We start from the raw sequence: 26,538 nt of genomic DNA, 5'->3' as shown, positions 1-26,538 counted from the left end.
AACGATGTCAGCGTGCCTGCCTTCACCACCCTACTTGGCAGCGCATTCCAGGCCCCCACCACCCTCTGTGTAAAAAACGTCCCTCTGATGTCTGAGTTATACTTCGCCCCTCTCAGCTTGAGCCCGTGACCCCTCGTGATCGTCACCTCCGACCTGGGAAAAAGCTTCTCACTGTTCACCCTATCTATACCCTTCATAATCTTGTATACCTCTATTAGATCTCCCCACATTCTCCGTCTTTCCAAGGAGAACAACCCCAGTCTACCCAATTTCTCCTCATAGCTAAGACCCTCCATACCAGGCAACATCCAAAGGGATCCACACAGGTTGTGAACGAGCTGATATGAGGAACAGAATTGAGTCAATCCACTTTGCACCTGTTCTTCTCCCTGGAGATGAAAGGCGGGATTCTGACCCTGGTTAATCATGAATGTCAACTGACCATCATACAGTCGACAGCAAGTGCCATCACTGAGCATGTGTAGATGTGGTCTTGGATGGTAGAGAACAAGTAACCAGGCAACTGCTATTTAAATAGGATTGTTTGTCAGTATAAAGGAAGTTTTTCACAAAGCAAAGGGTTTGCTGGCTTTCTGGAAGCGTAATGATAAATAAAGATGATTACTCTCCCATTCTCTTACGGCCAGCAGCCTATATTAAGGTAAAGGACGTGGATTAGCTTAAATACAACAAATCACGTTACTTTTTTTTGTTTTGTGTTCAGAGCCTTGTCTGTTTCTGTGTTCTGTTGCCATTCATAATTTCTGCAAAAAAGACGAATACATATTTGTAGAAAAGTGCAAAATATCGAGAGTTACATGGCATTGATTTCAGAGGATTTGTCAAAAGAAGCAACAGGAATCAACAAAAATGGCCATCGAGGTGTCTGGGACAGTATCTGTAAATTAGAACGCTGTCCGTTTGAATGCCAATGCCCAACGATGTGCTGGTTAGGTGGATTGACTAGCTTAATTGCCCCTTAGTGTCGAAAGATGTGCAGGTATTCTGGATTGGTCATGCAAAATTGCCCCTTAGTGTCCAAATATGTGCCAGTTTACTGATTGGCCATGCTAAGTTGTCCCTTAGTGTCCAAAGGTGTGCTGGTGAGGTACATTGATCATGGTAAATTGTCCCTTAGTGTCCAAGGATATTCGGGTTACGTGGATTGGCCACGCTAAATTGTCTCTAAGTATCCAAAAATGTGCAGGATGCTGGATTGGCCATGCTAAATTGCACCTTAATGGATAAAGATGTGCAGGTTAGGTGGATTGGCCATGCTAAATTGCCTCTTAGTGTCGGGGAATTAGCAGGCTAAATATGTGGGGTCACCGCGATATCGCCTGGGTGGGATTGCTGGCGGTGAAGGCTCAATGGGCTGAATGGCCCTCCTTTTACGCTATAGGAGTTTTATGGTTCTATAAGTCAACTTATCAAGGCTTTATCATTTGTCAATTTTCGGCATTCTGTTTTGCGTGATCCTGACTGAATCTCCTACATTTCAAAAGTAAGTGCACTTGCAAAGACAGATCACCGGCTACCAAGAACCTGGGGACATCCTATGTTCGGGCCAGGCTCGACATTAAACAAGGCGACTGTAATCTCACTGAAAAAATGTGGACCATGCCCTGTTGCAACCCATACAAAGCAAAGAGGCAGCATTAACTGCTCACATATCAGGGTATCAAAGGATGGCTTTGATTTCATGTTTTTCTAACACGATTACATCAAAAGCACAGTACAGATTGGTACCATTCGGCCTATCAGCTGTTGTTAATGTTCCAGAGGTACCTCATTCCTTCTTTCTATCACCCCATCAACATATCCTTCTTCTCCTTTCTCTCCTTCGTGTCTATCCAGCTGCCCAATTAAAATACATCTTTGTCATTCGTCTCAAGCGGAAGTGGGGAGGAAAATGGGGCAACTAACGCCATTATCAGAAAGATTTTAATGGTGCGATTTTTTTTTGAATCGGCACATTTTCATTTGATTTGGTTTGATTTATTATTGTCACATGTATTACTATACAATGAAAAATGGGCCCACCTTGCACGAAGTTGATCTTTTTCTACACCCTGGCTCTGACTGTGACACTACATTCTGCACTCCCTTCTTTCCTTCTCGATGAACGGAATGCTTTGTCTGGATAGCGCGCAAGAAATAATACTTTTCACTGTATCCCAATACATGTGCCAATAATAAATCAAATCAAATCAAATCAAAAGCATTCCCCATGCGACCGAATTCTATATTCTGCCCATTCTTACAGATTTTTTACACAGAGAGTAGTGGGTGCCTGGGGAGGTAGTGGAAGCGGATACGGTAGGGACTTTTAAGGGCGTATTGACAAATACATGAATAGAATGGGAATAGAGGGGTATGGTCCCCGGAAGGGGTTTTAGTTAAGTCGGGCAGCATGGTCGATGCAGGCTTGGAGGGCCGAAGGGCCTGTTCCTGTGCCGTAATTTTCTTTGTTCTTTGTTCTTCCAAAATACAATTTTGTCCTGAATTCCTGCTTGGCGACGAACTCATCCTGCAATATTTTGAAATCCTACTTCTGCCTTGTTGAAGCATTTCATATTTCTAAATGTTTCGGTGGATCAGCCCTCAATTTTCAATTTTGTTTCGAGAAAAAGACCTCCAAACACTTCAAGACTCACTAACAGTTACACACTCTCATTTCTGGCATCATTCGTTGTGAAATGTTAACTGCACCTTTTCCACTACCTGAGAATCCTTACCAGATTAGGAAGAACCGTGCTCTGCACTCCAAGTCTGGTGTAACAGATGTGAGTAGATGTTTGAGGTATTTTGTAGAACATGTCGAATGCACGCCAGCACTTGGACCTACAGTAAACAGGAAAACCGCAGAGAGCTCCCTACCTCGGTTCTATTTTCAAACCCCAGTCGTGTTTTCATTCATATACACAATGCGCATATTTCACACCTCCCCCACACAGAGAGAACAAGAGCGAGATCTCTGTCAGATTCGGATCCGGGGCTCAGAGTCTCACGGTCTGGCGCAAGGACAATGAGTTTCCTCGGTATCTATGCACTGTTCCATCTCTTTCAGGGTGAGATATCCTCATTACATTCAGATAGAGTGGAGAAGGATTTAGATAGAGCGAAGAGGCAGAAACTGTTTCCGTTGGCAGGAGTGTCTGGAGCCAAAGGAGCATGGATTGAAGAATTTGGTAATAGTAACAGAGAGGGAGATGAGGGGAGTTATATTTTTTTACCCATCTGAGTTGTTGCGATCTGGAAGGCTCTGCCTGAAAGGGCGGAGGAAGCAGATTCAACAGGAACTTTCAAAAGCGGCAATTGGAACTTTCAAAATGGGGGAATTGGATACGTATTTAAGAGGGAAAATTCAGTAATGTTAGCGAAATCTTTCAAAGATTCAACACCGACTCGAACGGCCGAACGGTCCCCCCACCTCCCACCCCCCACCTCCCCCCACCTCCCAACCCCATCCCCCACACACCTTCCCCCCACCCCTCCTCCCCCGCACCCCCCCCCCTCCACCCCCCCCACGTCCCCCCACGCCCCCCACCCCCCCACGCCCCCCACCCTCCCCCACCCTCCACCTTCCCCCCACCTACCTTCTCCCCGTCTTCTGCCCTGCTATAAGGTGTGATTCAGCGTGCAAGTTTAACTTAACAATGGAACAAATGTTACTGACAAAATGGAACGTCGATTAATAACAATGATTAGAGTTTAATTGATCCGAATTGCCATTTCTCACGAGATATGATATGTCAATGGGCTCCATTAACAATGTTGACCACTTTGGAGAGAAAGCTCGAACTTCAAGTGGAACGTCAGAGTCAGTTATAAACTGTTGAACAAACTTTAGCGCCCACAGTCAACGGAGGAGAAGCAGAAACGAAGCAAAAATAGAAAGTACTGGAACATCTCAGCGGCACAGTGCTTCGCACTGATGCATCACAGCGCCAGGCTTGGGTTCCCGGCTTGGGCCACTGTCTGCAGAGTTTACACGTTCGCCCCGTGTCTGCGTGGGTTTCCTCCGGGTGCTCCAGTTTCCTTCCACGGTCCAAAGATGTGCGGGTTCGTTTGAATGGACATGCTAAATTGCCCCTTCGTATCAGGAGATTAGCAGTGTAAATATATGGGTTTGCGGCATTAGGGCCTGGGAGGGATTGTGATCGGTGCAGACTCGATGGACCAAACGGCCTTTTTCAGCACTGTAGGGATTCTATCATTCTAGGATTCTGAGCGCATCGGCGGAGAGGCAATGGAGCTCTGACCGAGAATCATCCAGACTGGAAACGTCGGGTCTATTCTCCCTCCACTGATGCTCTCAGACCGAGAATCAGAGAGTCAGTCTGTTCAGTGCACAAGGAGGCCACTTGGCCGATCGAGTCGGCACTGATCACAATTCCCGTACCCCCACTGAGGTTTTCCAGCATCTTCTGTTTTTTGTTCAGTTCCAGGCATCCCCAGTCATTTGCTTTCATTTAAGGAGAGACACGGGATGTAAGCAATAGTTGAGAAACGTAATTTCACTGAACCTCTCTTTGTGATTAACATCACTTGGTTTCCATGTGTCCCCTCCCCAGTGTTTAAACCAGATTTACTGGTGAATGGACTGGTATTATACCTTTCGAAAGGGAGGAGGAAAATGGGGCAACTAACACCATAATCAGAGCGATTTTAATGGTGCGATTTCTTTTTCTGAATCGGGCATTTTTGTGATTTCATTTGATTTGATTTAATATTGTCACGTGTATTACTATCGAGTGAAATGTATTGTTTGTTGCGCACTATACAGACAAAGCAGACCGTACACAGTGAAGGAAAGGAGGGAGTGCAGAATGTCGTGTTACCATCATAATTAGGGTGTACAGAAATATCAATTTTGTGTGAGGTCGGAAAATTCAAAAGTCTGACCGCAGCAGGGAAGAAGTTGTTTTGTGTCGGTTGGTACGTGACCTTAGACTTATTATCTTTTTCCCGACGGAAGAAGGAGAATGTCCGGGGTGCGTGGGGTCCTTAATTATGCTGGCTGCTTTTCCCGAGGCAGCGGGAAGTGTCAATGGATGGAAGGCTGGTTTGAGGTTTCCTCCCAATTGGCTTTCAGTCCGCTGTCTTCAGGGAATGCTCCATAACCTATGGTGACTGTTGTTCTCTCTCTCTCTCTCTCTTTCCCAGTTACAATGTCTCAGGTCACCTTGTCCCAGTCTCCGCCGGTTCTGACGCTCCTTGCGGGGAGTCCTGTTAATCTCAGCTGCCGCATCCAGGGTCAAGATGCTGGCTCTGTCTTCTGGTACAGACAGAGGGAGAGAAACCACATGGATTTCATTTACAGAGCGTACCAGAACAGCCCAGCTGAGGGGAGATTTTCCGGCGAGATTTCTGAAAAACGGCGTATTTATTCACTAACCATTGCGGATTCCCGGATAAATGATTCTGGGATATATTACTGTGCAATCCGCAATTACCAGAACATGACCCAAATATTCGGAAATGGCTCCAAGTTAGTGATTACAGGTAAATTCCATTATTATTACATTGATGTGGGACCTCAGAGCAATTAATGTGTCCTGTTCCATTTGTCAATGGGTTCCCCTTTTGTTTTGCCGGATTTAGCGGGTTCTCCCACCATATTCCTCCTCACTCCGCCGCTGGATGAGATTTCCGCCATGGAAAGAGTCCCGTTGTTGTGTTTGGTCAGAGGCGTGTCTCCCGATTCCTTTCCCGTCCGCTGGAATGTTTCGGGACGGGATACCGAGGGACAGACCGATTCAGGGACACTGGAGCCGGACGGGACCTACACCGTCAGGAGTTACATCAGCCTCCCGGCGGAAACTTGGAGAAGCGGCGCTCGCTGTACTTGCACCTTTCAGGTCAACTCCAGTGAAAGTATTCTCAGTGAAAGTGTCTCATCTCAGAGAGGTAGCTATTCACAATGGCCATTTTTCAATCCATTTAATATTAACGGGACACTTTACTAAGAGCAGTCCAACTTTGTAAATTACAAATGTCTCTGCGGGCATCTCCATTGAAATCTAAATCAACACTGGCCTATCACAGCCCTCCCAGTTTCGTTTTCTGATATTTTAACTCTTCTTCGCTGCCGTAGAGAGCCTTGGATGTTTAATCACTGAAACAGATTCGCCAGAAGGGATAGATTAATGGGTAAGAGAAAGGGCGGGAAAGTGATGTTTATGTACACGGTTAGCCATGGTGTTATTGGATGGCAGAATAGGCGAGATAGGCCGAATGGCCTCTTCCCCTCTCCCACTTCTTGTATCTGGCTAAGACACCGTTACATGTCTGAAGGTCAAGGACCAATCTGCCTGTGTGTCAAATTGAAATGTGTGATTATATCCCCGGTGTCGTACTCTATCTCAGCACGGCGGTGAACCATTTATTCATCCCTTCGTCTCTCTCTACTTCAATCCCATTCAGTTACACCGGGTTTCCTGCGGGTGCTCCTGTTTCCTCCCAAACTCCAAAGATGTGTGGGTTAGGTGGATTGACCATGCTAAATTGCCCCTCAGTGTCGAAAGATGTGCAGGTTAGGTGGATTGGCCGTGCTAAATGGACCCTTAGTGTCGAAAGATATGCAGATTAGGTGGATTGCCCGTGCTAAATTGCCCCTTAGTGTCCAAAGATGTGTAGGCCAGGTGGATCGGCCATGGTTAATTGAGCCCAAGTGTCATGAATCAGCAGGTTAGTTGGATTGGCCATGCTAAATTGCCCCTTTGTGTCCACAACTGTGCAGGCGAGGTGGATTGGCCAGGCTGAATTGCCCCTTAGTGTCAAAAGATGTGTAAGTCAGGTAGATCAGTCATGGTAAATTGCCCCTTAGTGTCCAAGATGTGCAGGTTAGTTGGATTAGCTATGGCAAATTGCCCTTTAGTGTCCAAAGATGTGCGGGTTAAGTGGATTGGCCATGCTAAATTGCCTCTTAATGTCCAAAGATGTGCGAGTTAGGTGGATTGGCCATGCTAAATTGCCCCTTAGTGTCCAAAGATGTGCGAGTTAGGTGGATTGGCAATGCTAAATTGTCCGTTAGTGTCCAAAGATGTGTAGGCCAGGTGCGTTGGCCATGGTAGATTGTCCCTTACTGTCAGGGTAAATATTTGGGATTAAGTGGTTGGGACCTGGGTGGGGCTATTGTCGCGCAGGCTCGATAGGCCGATAGGCCTTGTTCTGTTCAGCAGGCAGACTACGATATGTCTAGTTGTTTATCTTCCCCTGTTTACAATCTCTCTCCCCCACCATCCACCACCAACCCCCCCCCCCCCCCCCACGCCCCCCACCTAACCCCCACCCTTTCTCTCTATCAATATTCAATTTATACCCTGGTGTAGCTTTCTCAGTCAGTCTGTCACTCTCTTTCACTCTCACTCTAACTTCAGATCTTCATCGCCCTCTCTCTCTCTGTCTCTCTCTCTTTCCCTCTATTTATTGGTTTATCTTGCATTCTCCAGCGTTCTATGTTTACTATTTTTGTGCTAGTTACATGGTGCTTCATCTAAGTGTCTACCTATCGCTCTCCAATGATATCTATTTTGTTCTCTTCTTTTCGCTCTTTCTCAAAAGCTCTCTGAATCTTTCCCTATTGAAAATTGAGCTAAATACATCTGTATAAGTTATCGTCTCTGTCTATCTCTCTATCTTTGAACGGTGTTCTCTCAGATTGCTGCTCTATCTTTGAATCATTTATTCTGTCAATATATCTGGGACAATTTTTTCACACACTAGGTGTTGAGTGTCTGGAACGAGCTGCCAGAGGCAGTAGTAGAGGCGGGTACAAGTTTGTATTTTAAAAAGCGTTTGGACAGTTACATGGGTAAGATGGGTACAGAGGGATATGGGCCAAACACGGGCAAATTAGACTAGCTTAGTTGTTAAAAAAGGGGCGGGATGGACAAGTTGGTCTGAAGGGCCTGTTTCCATGCTGTAAGCCTCTATGACTCTACATCGTGCTTTATTTCTCTGTTGTTTAAACTGGGCTTTGTAACATATTGGTTCTTTCTCTTCCCTGAATCTTTCACACTCTCCTCCTTTCTCTATGTTCAAAAAGTGCGCAGTCCCTCTGTCACTCTCTCTCTCTGCCTCTCCCTGTGTCCCATTGGAAAAGTGCTTTTTAAAAATCTCTCGATTGGGCAACACGGTGGCACAATTGTTCGCACTGATGTCTCACAGCGCCAAGAGCCCCGGTTTCAATTCCGGCCTCGGGGGTTGTCTGTGTCGAGTCTGCACATTCTCCCCGTGAATGCGTGGGTTTCCTCTGGGTGCTCCGGTTTCCTCCCACAGTCCAAAGATGTGCGGGTTAGGTTGATTGGCCATGCTAAATTGACCCGACTGTCAGGGGGATTAGCAGGGTAAATACGTGATGTGACGGGGATAGGGTGGGATTATTGTCAGTGTAGACGTGATGGCCCGAATGGTCTTCTTCTGCACTGTGGGATTCTATGGTTACTCTCTCCCTGAATCTTTCACTCTCTCCTTCCATCTCTCTGTGTGCCCTGTTCAAAAAATGCTCAGTCTCCCTGTCACTGTCTCTCTCCCTCGCCTTGTGTCCTATTGTAAAAGTGCTACTCTATTACATGATGGGAAAGTGTGCAAAAACTTTATACCATTTTCCTGTCAAATTGGACAGTTAAATTGGGCAAACTCCTTCGCTTGTTTAATTATTTCCACACTTGATTTTCTTTGAGTGAAAGTTTAATTCTTTTTGCAGATTCTCCCTTCCCGACCACCTGTCATTTACTGTTTTCCGGGGGTTTGTCGGCTGCGGCGCTTCTCCTTCTGGGCTTGGTCCTTGTAGCCGGAAGAAGGATCTGCAGGAACCGGCAGAGAGGTAGCGATTGTTTGGGGACGCTGTTACTGCGCGGCGTTCTCAATCCGCCCATTTATCGCTGAGTTATTGACACTTCTGAGCGCGTTCGGTGTGAAATGTCGCCAGTTTAAATTTCAGTTTAAATCACTCTTTCTAACAGGAACCGCGAACAGTGATGAGAAACTGACAGAATCCAGAGAACACAAACAGAATAAAGAGGTGAATGAATGGAATTGTTGTTGCTATACCACACGGATACATTTCATTAACTATTAATCCGCGGTTTACAATTCATAACCAACACAAAAAGTTCTGGATAATCTCAACAAGCCTGGCGGCATCACGGACAGAGAAAGTTTCGAGGCCGAATGACACTACTTCCAAGTTCGCTTTTTTGTTCAATTCATTCGTGGGACATTTGATTTGAGTTGATTTATTATTATCACATGCATTAGCTTACAGTGAAAAGTATTGTTTATTGCGCGCTATACAGACAAAGCATACCATTCATAGAGTACATTGATTTGATTTATTATTGTCACATGTATTGGGATAAAGTGAAAAGTATTGTTTATTGTGCGCTATACAGACAAAGCATACCATTCAGAGAGTACATTGATTTGATTTATTATTGTCACATGTATTGGGGTACAGTGGAAAGTATTGTTTCTTGCGCTCTATACAGAGAAGGCATACCGTTCATAGAGAAGGAAAGGAGAGAGTGGAGAATGTAGTGTTACAGTGATAGCTCGGGCGTAGAGAAAGGTCAACTTAGTGCGAGGTAGGTCCATTCAGAAGTCTGATGGCAGCAGGGAAGAAGCTGTTCTTGAGCCGGTTGGTAGGTGACCTCAAAGTTTTGTATCTTTTTCCCGACCGAAGAAGGTAGGAGAGAGTAAGTCTGGAATGCGTCGGGTCCTTAATTATGCTGGTTGCTTTTCCGAGACAGCGGGAAGTGCCGACAGAGTCAGTAGATGGGAGGCTGGTTTGAGTGATGGGATTGGACCAGTTCTTGTGGTCGTGGACAGAGCAGGACACATACCAAGCGTATTCACTTTGGAAGGAGGCTCGTGCTCTCGAGGGAGTGCAGCGAAGGTTTACCAGGCTCATTCCGGGAATGGCGGGACTGATGAATGAGGAGAGATTGACTCGGTTAGGATTGTTTTCGCTGGAGTTCAGACGAATGAGGGGGGATTTCATAGAGACTTATAAAATTCTAACAGGACGAGACAGGGTGGATGCAGGGAGGATTTTCTCGATGGTGGGGGAGTTCAGAACCAGGGGTCACAGTTTGAGGTTTCGGGGTAGACCATTTAGGACGGAGATGAGGAGACATTTCTTCACCAAAAGAGTGGTGAACCTGTGGAATTCATTGCCACAGGAATTAGTTGATGCCAAAATATTGAATGTATTCAAGAGGCGGCTGGATATAGCACCTGGGGGCGAAGGTTATGGGGAGAAAGCAGGATTAGGCTATTGGGCTGGACGATCAGCCATGATCGTAATGAATAGTGGAGCAGGCTCGAAGGGCCAAATGACCTCCTCCTGCTGCTATCTTCTCTGTTTCTATGTAAAAAAGAGACAGCACAATCAAGGACCCCACGCACCCTGGACATATTCTTTTCCACCTTCCTCCTTCGGGAAAAAGATACATCAGTCTGAGGTCACGTACCAACCCACGCAAGAACAGCTTCTTCCCTGCTGCCATCAGACATTAGAATTGACCTGCCTCATTTAAGTTGAACTTTCTCTACACCCTAGCTGTCACTGTAACACTATAATCTGCACCCTCTCCTTTCCTCCACCGTACACGGTATGCTTTGTCTGTATACTGGGCAAGAAACAATACTTTTCAATGCATAGTAATACATGTGACAATAATAAATAAAATCAAAACACTTCTTGACAGAACGCGGGGCGGAATTCCGGTCACTAAAAAGCTATATAGAACATTGGGCAATTGGAACTCTCAAAACTGCGACAGTTAAATTTACATTAGGGAGTGGATTCAGGATTATTCAATATTGGTGGGTGACTGTGAGTTGAGCTCCCTTTAAGCCATGAACCGATTGAATAGAGGGCGGGGGTGGGGGGGTGGGGGGCGTGGGGCGGGGAGGGGGAGGGGTGGAGCGGGGGACTGAATGGTCTCGCCCATCCCTATAATAATGGTGTGGATTGCACGGACTGATCACTTTTCATCCACAGACGCTTTACGCTCGCCTGGCCTTTAACGAGGATCCAAAACTCTAACTCGAGGGGAGAGAGAACTCACCGGATGTCTAGTGCTTCAGAAACATTCTTCTTGTTGCACGGGAAATTCCGAAAGTGCAGCCGGTGGAAATTCGGGCGGATTGGTGGCTCTATAGTATGATGGCGACCAAACCGGAAAATGAATTTTCTCTTAATGTCCGCCATCCTATGACAGAATATCGTCTGCAGTGCAATTTCACCTCTCCATGCTTCTAATTTCTCATAGCGGTTTTTAAAATTCTATTCTGCATTTTCTACTGTAATTGTGCAAGAAATAATTCAAAACATATCTTTGCCGGAGTTATCTAAATATTGAAACAGGTTTTGAATACCAAATGTAAGCTGTGTGATTTCGGTTTCTATAAGGGTTTAGAACAAATATGTTTCCGGTGGCTCTTCAGCTAATTTACATAGACATTTTTAGGATGTGTGTGTGTGCGTTGGAGATGGGATTAAGGGCTGACCAGGCAGGTTAGTAATTGGTTTAGGATTTCGGCTGCATGAAGATGAAATCTGCAAGATTAAATGTGTCCCGAGCCTTAACTGGATGTATCCTGGTATTGGACACTGATATATTTAATCCTGAAAGAACATTATCTGCAATCCATATTCCCGTCTGATAACGCGGGTAAATGGATTTTATAGACTCGAAGCTTAGAACTGTGGCAATTTCCAGCACAGAAAGAGGCCATTCTGCCCGTCAAGCCAGTGTCATTTGTCTAAATGAATTTAGTCTAAACTCTTGGCTTTTTCCCAATGCTCTTGAGAATGATTCATCTTTCACCACACCACCATTTTAATGGTGATTTTTTTTTCTTAATTCTTAGTAAATGTTCCGACCTGAATGCGGAGGCGAAGGCTTAGTGGTATGATCGCTAGACTCATAATCCAGAAAGTTAGCTAATGGGGACCAGAGTTCGTATCCCACCACGGCAGATGGTGAAATTTAGATTAAATAAAAAACAAACTCTGGGATTAAGAAACTACTGATGACTATTGGCGATTGTCCCAACAAATAACACCTGGTTCACTAATATCCTTACCCGGTCTGGCCTACATGTGACTTCAGAGCCACAGCAATGTGGTTGACTCTCAACTGCCCTCCAATGGCAACTAGGGATGGGCAATAAATGCTGACCAACCAGCGACGCCCATGTCCCACTAATGAATAAATAAAATCCACACAGCTTGAAGCATAACCCATTGGCTTTGAATGCAACAGATTTGCTGGCGAACTTTGCAAACGTCAATTACACAGACACGGCATACTGTTCATAGAATACATAGGTCACGTTAGAAGATTAGGCAAACGAGTGAGTAAATTTCAGATGATTTTTCACTGATACGGTGCGACATATCCCCATGATATTTTTAATATCATAACTATTAAGAATCTCGAATGTCATGTGATGATTTTTGAATAATTGGATAATTGTTATTCTCTGAAATAATATAGAACCTTGGACAATTCCTGATACAAACGCGTAGACACATTTTCAAAAGCACAGCGCCTTGCACTGGTCCAAAAAATCACTCTGCACAGAAATTGCGAAGAGTATTTGAAGCCATGTGTACATTATGCAGAATCATAGAATCATGGAGTGCAAAGGAGGCCTTTCGGCCCATCGAGTCTGCACCGAGACCTGAACTCCCGCCAAATCCCATCTACCAACACTTGGCCCGCAGCCCTGAATGTTATGACGTGTCAAGTGCTTATCCGGGTCCTCTTTAAAAGATGTGAGGCAACGCGCATCTACCACCCTCCCAGCCAGCGCATTCCAGACCCTCACCACCCTCTGAGTGAAAAATCTTTTCCTCACATCCCCCTAAACATTCCTGCCCCTCACCTTGAATCTATGTTCCCTCGTGACTGACCTTTCAACGAAGGGGATTTTCAAAATGGGAAAAGTTCTTGTGCTCAAGATAGTCCATCCACCCCATGAGGATTTGAACTTCTCATCCACCAGGACAATTGTTTCTTGAGGAATGCAGGGGTTTCATTCAATTATCCCCCAATTCACTCTACCCAGAAAACCATTCTCAATGCCGATCACTTCCTGTGTGATAGGCTCCTGGCATCAGTCCTAAATTTGCCTTGGAATACACTGCTGTCACCACAAGAACACTGGGGCAGGTGGAGTCCATTCAGCCACTCGGTGAGTTTGGTCTGTCTTGACTGATCTGTATTAACTCCATCCACGCTTTTCCATTTAATAAACCTCCATCGTAATACCGAACAACATCGAAATTCTGGTAGTTTTCAATGACCGCCACCCCACCTTTCTTAGCAACTATTTAAGGGTCGGGGTTCCAGATTATTCCTCTTCTTTTTATGAGGAATAATGAACAGATCAACATTCACAGAATCCCTGCAGTGCAGAAGGAGGCCTTTCTGCCCATCGAGCCAGCACCACAACAATCCCACCCAGGTCCTAACCCCTGAACATCATGTTTTTACATTGCTAATCCCCCTGACACTACTGGGAATTTAACATGGTCAATCAACTTAACCCGCACATCTTAGGACTGTGTGAAGAAACTGGAGCACCCGGTGGAAACCCACGCCGACATGGGGAAAGTGTGCCAACTCGACACAGAGAGTGACCCGAGGCCAGAATTCAACTCGGGTTAGGCAACAGTAGCGCTGGCACTGTTAGGCCACAGTGCTAACCATTCTTAATTCCAGATATTTTTTTATTTAAATTTAAATTCCATTCTCTGCCGTGGCGGGAGTCGAACCCGGGTACCCAGAACATTAGAAGCACAGAAACATAGAAAACTACAGCACAAAACAGGCCTTTCGGCCCCACAAGTTGTGCCGAACATATCCCTACCTTTTAGGCCTACCTATAGCCCTCCATCCTATTAAGTTCCATGTATTCATCCAGGAGTCTCTTAAAAGACCCTATTGAGTTTGCCTCCACCACCACTGACGGCAGCCGATCCCACTCGCCCACCACCCTCTGTGTGAAGAAACTCCCCCGAACAATTCCCCTGTACCTACCCCCCAGCAACTTAAACCTGTGTCCTCTCGTAGCAGCCATTTCCACACTGGGAAAAAGCCTCTGAGAGTCCACCCGATCTATGCCTCATTAGCTGAGTTTCTGGATTAAGTCCAGTGTCAATGCCACTAGGCCATTGCCTCCCCACGTGGTTGCGTTTAATGTGAAGGATAATTACCAGCCTGGAGCAGATTGTCCATGCTCCATCGAGTAAGAGGATAATTATGCCACAGAGAGATAGACAGGGAAACAGACACCGGGTGAAACAATAACTAAAACGTTCACTCCTCTTTCGTGTTATCTTCAATCTGACACCTTCTGGTTCAAAACAAAATAAATGAAGATATCCGGAATGAATTCAACGCAACACTCTGTATTAGATTGCTATCCCCTATGCTCAGGTGAATGGCGCAACCAGTCGTGCTGTTGAGTTCAGCAAATTATCCACGCTGCCCAACAAAGGGCGGCACGTCGGCACAGTGGTTGGCACTGCTGCCTCACAGCGCCAGTTTCGATTCCCGCCCTCGAGTCACTGTCTGTGTGGAGTTTGCACATTCTCCCGTGTCTGCGTGGGTTTCGGGTTTCCTGTGGGTGCTCCGTTTTCCTCCTATGGTCCCAAAGATGTGCAGGTGAGGTGAACTTGCCAAGCTAAATTCTCCCTCAGTGTTACCCGAACAGGAGCTGGAATGTGGCGACTAGGGTATTTTCACAGTAACTTCATTGCAGTGTGAACGTAAGCCGACTTGTGACTAATAATAAAAAAATAAATAAACTTTGCCTTTTCTCCACAGTTTGAACAGTCTGAAGCGCCCAGTGAAGCATAAGCTGTGAGGTGTTTGTCTTGGCGGACTGAGATATGAGCGGGCTCCTGAACTATAAACGGGAAGCGCTGAGACAAAATAAACACAGCGCTGAATTTTCCAGTTCTTAACCACTGCACGTAGTATCTGCAAAACGTACATTTCCAGCATGTTTTCCAGCGCAGATGACGAGTCACCAAAGAGAAAAGCTAGTATGTGGAAAACAGCAAAAAGACCATCCGCTCCTCACTGCCCTGGGTATCTCTTTGTAGTTTGTGTCATCCTCACTCCTCATTTAGAATGATGCCTTTGCAGGGTTAGCACGATTGAGGTAGCAGACAGTTGCTCCCGTTTATACTTGGGATACAGTGAAAGGTTTTGCTTCTTGAGCGCTAAACAGACAAGGCATACTGTTCATAGAGTACATAGTGCAGAAGGAAAGGAGAAGTTAGAGAATGTAGTGTCACAGTCAGATAGAGTGTCGAAAAAGTATTCTTTCTTGTGTGCTTTACAGACAAGGCAGACTGTTCATAGAGTACATAGGGGAGAAAGCAAAGGAGAGAATACAGAATGTAGTGTTACATTCATAGCTAGGGTGTAGAGAAAGATCAACTTAATGCGAGGTAGGTCCATTCAAAAGTCTGATGGCAGCAGGGAAGAAGCTGTTCTTGAATCGGTTGGTACATGACCTCAGACTTTTGTATGTTTTTCCCGACGGAAGAAGGTGGAAGAGAGAATGTCCGGGATGCGTGGCGTCCTTAGTTATGCTGGCTGCTTTTCCCGAGTTACCCGAGTATTCGGGTAAGCGTTCTCCAAGGCAGCCTTCACGACACACGACGGCGCAGAGTCGCTGAGCAGAAACTGATAGCCAAGTTCCGCACACATGAGGACGGCCTCAACCGGGATATTGTGTTCATGTCACACTGTTTGTAATCCCCACAGCCTGCCTGGACCTGCAGAGTTTCGCTGGCTGTCCTGTCTGGAAACAATACACATCTTTTTAGCCTGTCTTGATGCTCTCTCCACTCACATTGTTTGTACCTTTAAGACTTGATCAGCTGTAAGTATTCGCATTCCAACCATTAGTCATGTCAATTGAGTCTGTGTCTTTATATGCCCTGTTTGTGAACAGAATTCCCACTCACCTGAAGAAGAGGCTTGGAGCTCCGAAAGCTTGTGTGGCTTTTGCTACCAAATAAACCTGTTGGACTTTAACCTGGTGTTGTTAAACTTCGGACTGTATTTACCCCAGTCCAACGCTGGCATCTCCTCATCATGCTTTTCCCGAGGCAGCGGGAAGTGTAGACAAAGTCAATGGATTGGAGGCTGGTTTATGTGATGGTCTGGGCTACGTTCACAATATTTTGTAGTTTCTTGCGGTTTTGGCAGGAGCCATACCAAGCCGTGATACATCCGAAAACGATACTTTCTATGGTATACCTGAGAGGTGGCAAATGGAGTTTAATGCTGAAAAGTGCGAAGTGATTCACTTTGGAAGGAGTAACAGGAATATAGAGAACTGGGCTAATGATAAGATACTTGGTAGTGTGGATGAACAGAGGGATCTGGGTGTCCATGTGCATAGATCCCTGAAGGTTGGCATCCAGGTTGATAGGGTTGTTAAGAAGGCGTACGGTGTGTGAGCTATTATTGGTAGAGGGATTGAGTTTCGGAGCCAGGAGGTCATGTTGCAACTGTACAAAACTCTGGTGCAGCCGCACTTGGAGTATTGCGTACAGTTCTGGACGCCGCATGATAGGAAGGATGTGGAAGTGTTGGAAAGGTTGCAGAGGAGATTTACCAGGATGTTGCCTGTATGGTGGGAAAATCGCATGAGGAAAGGCTGAGGGGCTTGAGGTTGTTTTCGTTAGAGAGAAGGAGGTTAAGACGTGACTTAATAGAGGCATACAAGATGATCAGAGGATTAGATAGGGTGGACAGTGAGAGCCTTTTTCCTCGGATGGTGATGGCTCACACGAGGGGACATAGCTTTAAATTGAGGGGTTAGAGATATAGGACAGATGTTAGAGGTAGGTTCTTTACTCAGAGAGTAGTAATGGCGTGGAATGCCCTGCCTGCAGCAGTAGTGGACTCGTCAACATTAAGAGCATTCAAATGGTTATTGGATAAACATATGGATGATATTGGAATAGTGTAGGTTAGATGGGCTTTAGATTGGTTTCACTGGTCGGCGCAACGTCGAGGGCCGAAGGGCCTGAACTGCGCTGTAATGTTCTATGTTCTATGATCTACACCCTGGAAACGTTGGTGAGGGTTGTAGCAGGCATGCCACCGTCTCCTGGGAAAGTAGAGGCATCAGCATGGGCGGACTAGGACGGGTTGTTGGTGATTTGGGCACCTGGGAAGTTTAAGCTCTCGACCATTTCAACTTCGTCCCCGTTGATATACGCAAAGGGCATGTCCTCCACTACGCTTCCTGAAATTGATGACTACCTTCTCCGTTTTGGTGACACTGAGGGAGAGATTATTATCGCCGCACCAGTTCACCAGACTCTCTATCTCTTTCTTCTATCACTAACCTCATGCTGAAGGAGTGGATTATTTACAGCTGATCATAATGAATCACATGTCAATATTCTCCAATCAATTGAAACAAAAGCCCCGTGTCTATTCACCTGGAATTTAAAGTATGCCATGGTCACTGTGAGCAGGACAACCAGAGTGGGTCCACTTGTGGGCATATTTCTCCCTCAAGCAACATCAGTAAAAACAATATCTGGATATGAACATATGAACTCAGAAAAGGAGTAGGCCATCACCTCTTCGCGCCTGCTCACCCAGTCAATCATATCGGGGCTAACCTAATTGTAAATTCAACGCCACGTTCCTGCCAATTATCAAGAATCTATCAACCGTCCAAGGAAAACACTTTTAAAAACATTCAGAGACTTTGTTTCCGCCAGTTTCTTCTCTCCGGGTGTCTCTCTGTCTGTCTGTTTTTCTCGCTGTCTCTCGCTCTCTCTTTCTCTCTCCCTCTCTCTCTCTACCTCTCTCTCTCTGTCTCTCCCTCTGTCTCTCTGTCTAACGTTTTCCCTCCCACCCTCGCTCTCTCGCTCTGTCCCTCTCACTGACTTTCTCTGTTTCTCTCGCTGTCTCACTCTCTCTCGCTCGCTCTGTCCCTCTCTTTCTCTTTCTCTCTCTCTCTCTGTCCACCTCCCGCTATCTCTCTCTCTCTTCCTTTGGCTCTCTCTGTGTCTTTCTCTCTCTCTCCCTCTCTCTGTCTCACTTTATCTCTCTATCTCCCTCTCTCTGTCTCTCTCTCTCTCCCTATCTTTTTCTCTGTCTAACTCTCTCTTGCTCTCTCTCCCTCTCTCTCTCTTTCTTTCTCTCTCTTTCTCGCTCTCTGTCCTCGCACTGGCTTTCTCTGTCTCTCTTTCTCTGTCTCTCTCTCTATCTTTCTGTCTGTCTCTCTCTCTCTATCTCTCTTTCTTTCTCTCTATCTGTCTCTCTCACTCTGTCTCTCTCAGCCTCGTATCTCTATCTCTGGCTCCCCCTCTCTCTATCTCTCCCCTCTCTCTCTCTCTCTTTCTCCCTCTGTCTCGCTCTCTTTCTCACTCTCTATTTCACCTGCTCTGCCTCAATCTCTCTCTCTAACTCAACGTTTACTTATTACGCTGTGAAATCAATGGATTAGGGAAATAAAAATATCTACATAGAAAAAGACAATAAGACTATAAGATGTATCAGCAGAATTAGGCCATTCAGCCCATCGGGTCTGCTCCACCATTCAATCATGGTTCATAGGTCTCTCATCCCCATTCTCCCGCCTTTCCCTCGTAACCTTTGATCCCCTTTCCAATCAAGAACCTATCTATCTCTGTCTTAAATGACCTGGCCTCTGTGGCCATGAATTCCCCAGATTCACCACCCTCAAGCTGAAGAATTTCCTCCTCATCTCGGTTCTAAAGAGTCGTCCCTTTACTCTGAGGCTGTGCCCTCGGATCCCAGTCTCTCCTACTAATCGAACCATCTTCCCTATGTCCACCCTAACCAGGCCTTTCAGAATTCGGTGAGGTTCAATGAGATCCCCCTCATCCTTCTAAACTCCATTGAGTACAGACCCAGAGTCCTCAAACCAACTCCCATATACATCACATTTTACGACCCTGGAAGTTGCATGTGTGATGTGAGTGTACCTTTAAGAATTTTTCTTTAAATTCATGCTGACAGCCTGATGTGATTTTACTGTTGGAAGGAGAAAAAAATATGGGCACATCAGGTGATAGGGATTTCATTTTCAGTTTCAGTTTGGAGCTCCAGGTTGGAGTTGAGTTTTAGAAGGGACAGCAAGCTAAAAAGAAATGTTTTCCCTTTTTCCCTATTGTTTTGAAAGTTCTGTTGCTTTCCAGAAAGGTCGAAATCTGATGTTGTTGGCAGCTGGACGAGTCTCTCTGCTGTTTTGGGAAGCTGCCTTGTCTTCAAATTGTTTGGAGTGAATCCAGAGAACTGCAGATTTCAACGAAGGGACGCAAATTATCATTAGTCACGTGAGCATTAGTCTGTGCTGTTAAACCTGTGAAAAGCGTGTTTTGTCAATGGGAGGTTTTGGTTTTCATTGGGAAAGCCTATCTATGTTCATTAAGGGTTATACATTGTAATGGTTGCTTTGTTTCTCCTTTGTAATTGTAAAAGTTCTTGCTACTTTGCTTACTACACATGTCAACTATATTCTTACCTCAACTTTGTTTGATAAAAGCTCCCAAGTGGGTCTTTGAATACTCCTGAAGGGAAACCTGGTGTGTCTCAGGGATCAGTGCTGGGTCCGCAATTGTTTCCGATTTACATAGATGATTTGGAGTTGGGGACCAAGTGTAGTGTGTCAAAATTCGCAGATGACATGAAGATGAGTGGCAGAGCAAAGTGTGCCGAGGACGCTGAAAGTCTGCAAAGGGATATAGAGAATCTAAGTGAGTGGGCGAGGGTCTGGCAGATGGAGTACAATGTTGGTAAACGTGAGGTCATCCATTTTGGTAGAAATAATAGTAAAATGGACTATTATTTAAATGGTAAAAAATTGCAGCATGCTGCTGTGCAGAGGGACCTGGGTGTCCTTGCGCAAGAATCACAAGGAGTTGGTTTGCAGGTGCAGCAGGTAATTAAGGCGGCAAATGGAATTTTGTCCTTCATTGCTAGAGGGATGGAGTTTAAAAACAGCGAGATTATGTTCCAGCTGTATAAGGTGCTGGTTAGGCCACATCTGGAGTGCTGTGTACAGTTTTGGTCTCCTGCCTTTAGAAAGGATATACTGGCACTGGAGGGGGTGCAGAGGACATTGACTAGGTTGATTCCGGAGTTGAGAGGGTTGGCTTATGAGGAGAGACTGAGTAGACTGGGGCTATACTCATTGGAATTCAGAAGAATGAGGGGTGATCTTATAGGAACATGTAAGGTTATGAAGGGAATAGATAAGATAGAAGCAGGAAAGTTGTTTCCACAGGCGGGTGAAACTAGAGCTACGGGGCATAGCCTCAAAATAAGGGGAAGCAGATTTAGGACTGAGTTGAGGAGGAACTTCTTCACACGAAGGGTTGGGAATCTGTCGAATTCCCTGCCCAGTGAAGCAGTTGAGGCTACCTCATTGAATGTTTTTTAAGGCAAGGATAGATAAATTTTTGAACAGTACAGGAATTAAGGGTTATGGTGAGCAGGCGGGTAGGTGGAGCTGAGTCCATTAAAAAGTCCAGCCATGATCTTATTGAATGGCGGAGCAGGCTCGAGGGGCCGGTGGCCTGCTCCCCTGCACCTAGTTCTTATGTTCTTATGAAACATCTCACGCCTATCCGAACCAAATTCAAAATGCAAAACTTATCATTCAGGTGGGCTTCATAAAAGACTTTGGCGTTTCTAACCCGAACCATAACACATGCTACAATCATAATATGGCTGACATTGCGACAGATGTTAGCAGTATACCTACAAAGGACACAGATGTGGGCAGGGAATCCCTCCATCAGGAACTAGGATTGAACAGTAGCTCTGAGGTCAGTTCTTCCTCCAAAACACACAATTCCTATACTATGGATCAAACCTCGGCTTCAAGTCAAAAGATTAAAAATCAAAACACACCAAGGAAAAAATATTTTTTCCAATTTCGTATTCATAAAATATCTCAAAGATCATGAAAAATATGACAAAATGGCCACCACAGGAAGTAATGAAACATTCAGGATCTCTTCACAAATCATGCAGTATACTGAGTTGCTTCAACGCAATGCAAAGGAAATTTTGAGATATTTCAAATTGGTTATTACAGAAAGAGTAATCACATTCAAGTTTTCTACTTAGGTTATGTTGTAAAAAGAGAAATAATAAAGACTTTTCAAAGTACTCATCACATCAAGTGTAGTAAGAAGTCTCACAACACCAGGTTAAAGTCCAACAGGTTTATTTGGTAGCACGAGCTTTCAGAGCACTGCCCCTTCATAAGGTGAGTGGAGGATTGGGTTCACAAACAGGGCATAGAGGCACAGACTCAATTTACAAGATAATAGTTGGAATGCGAGTCTTTACAGATAATCAAGTCTTTACAGGTGCAGACAATGTGAGTGGAGAGAGGGGTTAAAGAGGTGTGAATTGTCTCAAGCCAGGACTGTTAGTGAGAATTTGCAAGCCCAGGCAAGTCCTGGGGGTTACAGGTAGTGTGCCATGAACACAAGATCCCGGTTGAGGCCGCCTTCATATGTGCGGAACTTGGCTATCAGTTTCTGCTCGGCGATTCTGCGTTGTCGTATGTCTTGAAGGCCGCCTTGGAGAATGCTTACCCAAAGATCGGAGGGTGAATGCCCTTGACTGCTGAAGTGTTCTCCGACAGGAAGAGAACACCCCTGCTTGGTGATTATCGAGTGGTGTCCATTCATCCATTGGCGTAGCGTCTGCATGGTCTCCCCAATGTACCATGCCTCGGGACATCCTTTTCCGCAGCGTATCATGTAGATTACGTTGGCCGAGTCGCAAGAGTATGTACCGTGTACCTGGTGGATGATGTTCTCACGCGAGATGATGACACCCGTGTTGATGATCCATCACGTCTTGCAAGGTTGCTGTGGCGGGACTGTGTTGTGTTGTTGTTGCTGTTCTCCTGAATGCTGGGTAGTTTGCTATGAACAATGGTCTGTTTGAGGTTGCGCGGTTGTTTGAAGGCAAGTGGAGGTGAGGCGATCGCCTTGGCGTGATTTTCGTCTTCATCAATGACATGTTGAAGGCTCCGGAGAAGATGTCGTAGCTTCTCCGCTCTGGGAAAGTACTGGACACCGAAGGGTACTCTGTCCACCGTGTTCCGTGTGTGTGTTCTGAGGAGGTCGGTGTGGTTTTCCGCTGTGGCGCATCGGAACTGTCGACTGATGAGTCCTGTACCATATCCTGTTCTTCCGCTTGCATCTTTCAGCGTCTGTAGGTTTCTATTGTGTTCCACCTTATCTGAGCAGATCCTGTGTATACCGAGGACTTGTCCGTTGGGGGTGGCTTCTTTAACGTGTTTAGAGTGGAAGCTGGAGAAGTGGAGCATCGTGAGGTTATCTGTGGGCTTGCGGTACAGTGAGGTGCTGAGGTGACAGGCCATGATGGAGATGCGTGTGTCCAAGAATGCAACCGATTCCGGAGAGTACTCCATGGTGAGTCTAATGGTGGGAGGGAACTTGTTGATGTCAACATGTAGTTGTGTCACTGATGTTTCGCTGTGAGTCCAAAGGAAGAAAATGTCATCGATGTATCTAGTGTATAGCATCTATTGAAGGTCCTGTGTGGTGAAGAGATCTTGTTCGAACTTGTGCATGAAAACGTTGGCATACTGAGGTGCGAATTTGGTCCCCATGGCTGTCCCATGTGTTTGAATGAAGAACTGGTTGTTGAAGATGAAGACGTTGTGGTCCAGGATGAAGCAGATGAGTTGTAGAATTGCGTCTGAAAATTGGCAGTTGTCGGCGTTAAGTACTGAGGCAGTTGCAGCAATGCCTTCGTCATGGGGAATGTTGTCGTATGGACAAGCCCAACGTATACAGAGGATCTGCTCAGATGGGGAGGAACACAACAGAAACCTACAGTTGCTGCAAGACGCCATTGTAAGAACAGGATATGTCGCTCGACTCATCCATCGACAGTTCTGACGCGCCACAGCAAAAAAACGCACTGACCTCCTCAGAAGGCAAACATGGGAGACGGTGGACAGAGTACCCTTCATCGTCCAGTACTTCCCCGGAGCGGAGAAACTACGACATCTTCTCCGGAGCCTTCAACACGTCATTGATGAAGACGAACATCTCGCCAAGTCCATCCCCACACCCCCACTTCTTGTCTTCAAACAACCGCGCGACCTCAAACAGACCATTTTTCGCAGCAAACTAGCCAGCCTTCAGGATAACAGTGACCACGACACCATACAGTGAGTATTTCCACAGCAAACTGTGCAAGATGTGCCGGATCATCAACATGGATGTCATCATCTCACGTGAGAGTACCAGCCACCAGGTACACAGTACATACTCTTGCGTCTCGGCCACCATTGTCTACCTGCAGGACAGGATACCCCAAGGCATGGTACATTGACGAGACCATGTGTATGAGTGTGTGTGCAAATGTGTATAAGTGTGTGTCAGTGTATGAGCGTGTGTGTATGTGAAAGTGTGTGAGTATGAGTGTATGTGTGTGTGTGTGTGTGTGTGTGTCAGTGTATGAGTGTGGGAATTTTTAATTATATGAGTATGTGTGTGTGAGTGTGTATGTGAGTCTGTAAGTGTATGAATGTGAGTGTGTGCTTGTAAGTGCGTGTCAGTGTATGAGAGCGTGTGTATGGTTAAATGTATGAGTATGTGTGTGCATGAATGTGCATGTGAGTCTGTAAGTGTATGAGTGTGTGTATGTGTGTGTGGGCGCGCCATTAGGAGACGCTGTTATTCAAAACAATAAGAAGGGATCTTGACCCTTCTCACCCGCAAGAAGTTTTTGTTTCAGTAATGTCCCATACAGAACAAGTTCTTCTCTCACCGCTAGGGGAACCAGAAAACCGGTTTCCATTTTTTTGAAGTCATGAACTGAGTGAGAAATTGTGAACAGTTCCCCTTCAACATGGGACGTCAGAGACTGGCAGGTATACAGAAGAACTGTCGACTTGTATTGATTGGTCCTGTCTAACAGCCAAATAGTCTCGTTTTCTGACTGGATATTTTGATTTGAAAAATAATCTTATTTACTTCTACTTTAATTATTTTCTTAATTAATACATATCCCCAGTGAAACCAGATTCGTGTTTGATGCAGAATAAATAAATTGATACGAATCTAATTTGCATATCTGTATATTTCCCTCAGATAAAATGTCTTACAGGTTTAGGGCGGGGTTGCAGCACCGGACTCTTTACCGAGGAGTGAATGTTGCTGTATTGAAAACGCCGCAAAGAAGAGAGAGGCGGATCAGAAATGGATTCTATAAGAATGGAACCACTGCTAGCGGAGATGGAAATCTTACATTCAATGTACCGCCTGTGATACACTGAACAAACAACTAAACAATCTTAAGCCAAGTTGTTTCCGGTAATATCGTGTCCAATAAAATTCTGAGAGTACCCAGCAGAGAGTATGGATCTGTAAATGTGTATATGTCTGTTTCTGGCATTTTCCAGGAATGGGAAGAGTGATGAAGGTGTGTGTGTGTGTGCGACAGAGAGAGATAGAGAAATTCTGGCTGTGTGGCTGTGTGTGTGTGTGTGTGTAACTCTGACATTACCCAGCAGAGGGTAGATTGGTAAAGGTGTGTGTGCTTGTATGTGTGTTCGTGTGTGTGTGTGTGTGTGAGAGAGAGAGAGAGAGAGAAATTCTGGCTGTCTATGTCTGCGTGGGTGTGTGATTCTGACATTGTCCAGCAAAGGGTAGATTGATAAAAGTGTGCGCGCGCGTGGATGTGTGAGAGAGTGCGAGTGAATGACAAAGGTTATGTCTGTGTGTGTGAGAGAGAGAAATTCTGGCTATCTGTGTGTGTGGTGGGGCGGAGGGGGGGTGGGGGTGGGGGGTGGTGGTGGGTGTGTAATTCTGACATTATCCAGCAGAGGGTAGATTGGTAAAGCTGTGTGTATGTGTGTGTGTGTGTGTGTGTGTGTGTGTGAGTGAGAGAGAGAGATAGATTGTATCTGTGTGTGTGAGAGAGAGGGAGAGAGAAACTCTGGCTGTCTGTGCGTCTGTGTGTGTGGGTGTGTGATTCTGATATTATCCAGCAGAGTGTAGATTGGTAACGGTTTTTGTGTGTGTGCATGTGTGTGTGAGAGAGAGAGAAAAAGTGTGAAAGATTCTGGCGTGTCTGTGTGTGAGAGAGAGATTCTGACTGTGTGTGTGTCTGTGTGTTGATTTGATTTGTTTGATTATTGTCACCTGTATTGGGATACAGGGAAAAGTATTGTTTCTTGCGCGCAATACAGATGAAGCAGACCGTTCATAGAGAAGGAAACGCGAGAGTGCACAATGTAGTGCTACAGTCATAGCTAGGGTGTAGAGAAACATCAAATTAGTGCGAGGTAGGTCCATTCAAAAGTCTGACGGCAGCAGGGTAGAAGCTGACCTCAGACTTTTGTATCTTTTTTTCCAGGTGGAAGAAGGTGGAAGAGAGAATGTCCGAGGTGTGTGGGGTCCTTGATTATGCTGGCTGCTTTTCCGAGGCAGCGGGAATTGTAGACAGAATCGGGATACCTAAAAGGTTGTAGCTCATATATTTATGATGAGAGGGGAGAGACACAAAAGGGTTCAGAGGGGCAATTTTTCGCACAGAGGTTGGTGAGTGTCTGGAACGAGCTGCCAGAGGTAGGAGTTGAGGCGGGTACAATTTTGTCTTTTTAAAAGCGTTCAGACAGTTTCATGGGTAAAATGGGCATAGAGGGATGTGGGCCAAATGCAGGCAGTTGGGACTAGCTTCGGGGTTTTTAAAAAAGGGCAGCATGGACAAGTTGGGCGGAAGGGCCTGTTTCCATGCTGTAAACCTCTATGATTCTTGACCATTTCTACTCTGTCCCCATTGATGTAGACAGGGCGCATCCTCCACTGCGCTTCCTGAAGTCGATGACTATCTCCTTCGTTTTGTTGACATTGAGGGAGAGATTATTGCTGCGGCACCAGTTCACCAGATTCTCTCTCTCATTCCCGTTCTCCGTCTCATCATTGTTTGAAATCCGACCCACGACGCTTGTGTCATCAGCAACCTTGAAAATCGAGTTGGAGGGGAATTTGGCCACACAGTCATAGGTGTATAAGGAGTATAGTAAGGGGTTGAGGACAGAGCTTTGTGGGTCACTGGTGTTGAGGATGATCGTGGAGGAGGTGTTGTTGCCTATCGTTACTGATTTCGGTCTGAGGGTTACGAAGTTCAGGATCCAATTGCAGAGGGAGGAGCCGCGGCCCAGGACATGGAGTTTGGAGATGAGTTTAGTCGGAATAATGGCGATGAAGGCTGAGCTGTAGTCGGTTAATAGGAGCCTGACAGAGGTGGCTTTGTTATCCAGCTTTTCCAGGGTTGAGAACAGGGCCGGGGAGATGGCATCTGCTGTGGAGCTGTTGCGGCGATAGGCGAACTGTAGTGGATCCAGGTGATGTGTGAATGGTGGATGTGTGAATAGTGGATGTGTGAGAGGGAGAAAGTGTGTGCGTGAGCGAGAGAGAGAGAGAGATTCTGGTTGTGTGTC

At 45.8% G+C, this 26,538-nt stretch overlaps 1 protein-coding gene across 1 annotated transcript; it reads left to right on the top strand.

Moving 5' to 3' along the window:
• The first annotated feature begins 2,953 nt into the window (after positions 1–2,953).
• On the top strand, positions 2,954–12,250 carry LOC144510333 (immunoglobulin lambda-1 light chain-like). The gene is made up of 6 exons (XM_078239772.1): positions 2,954–3,071; positions 5,170–5,508; positions 5,608–5,913; positions 8,714–8,833; positions 8,973–9,031; positions 11,015–12,250. The coding sequence occupies exons 1-6, from the start codon at positions 3,029–3,031 to the stop codon at positions 11,057–11,059; spliced, it is 912 nt and encodes a 303-aa protein (XP_078095898.1). The 5' UTR covers positions 2,954–3,028; the 3' UTR covers positions 11,060–12,250.
• The last annotated feature ends 14,288 nt before the right edge of the window (positions 12,251–26,538 follow it).

Source organism: Mustelus asterias, chromosome 23 (assembly GCF_964213995.1).
Source record: "Mustelus asterias chromosome 23, sMusAst1.hap1.1, whole genome shotgun sequence".
NCBI lineage: Eukaryota > Metazoa > Chordata > Chondrichthyes > Carcharhiniformes > Triakidae > Mustelus > Mustelus asterias.
This window is presented reverse-complemented; position numbering and strand designations above follow the sequence as displayed.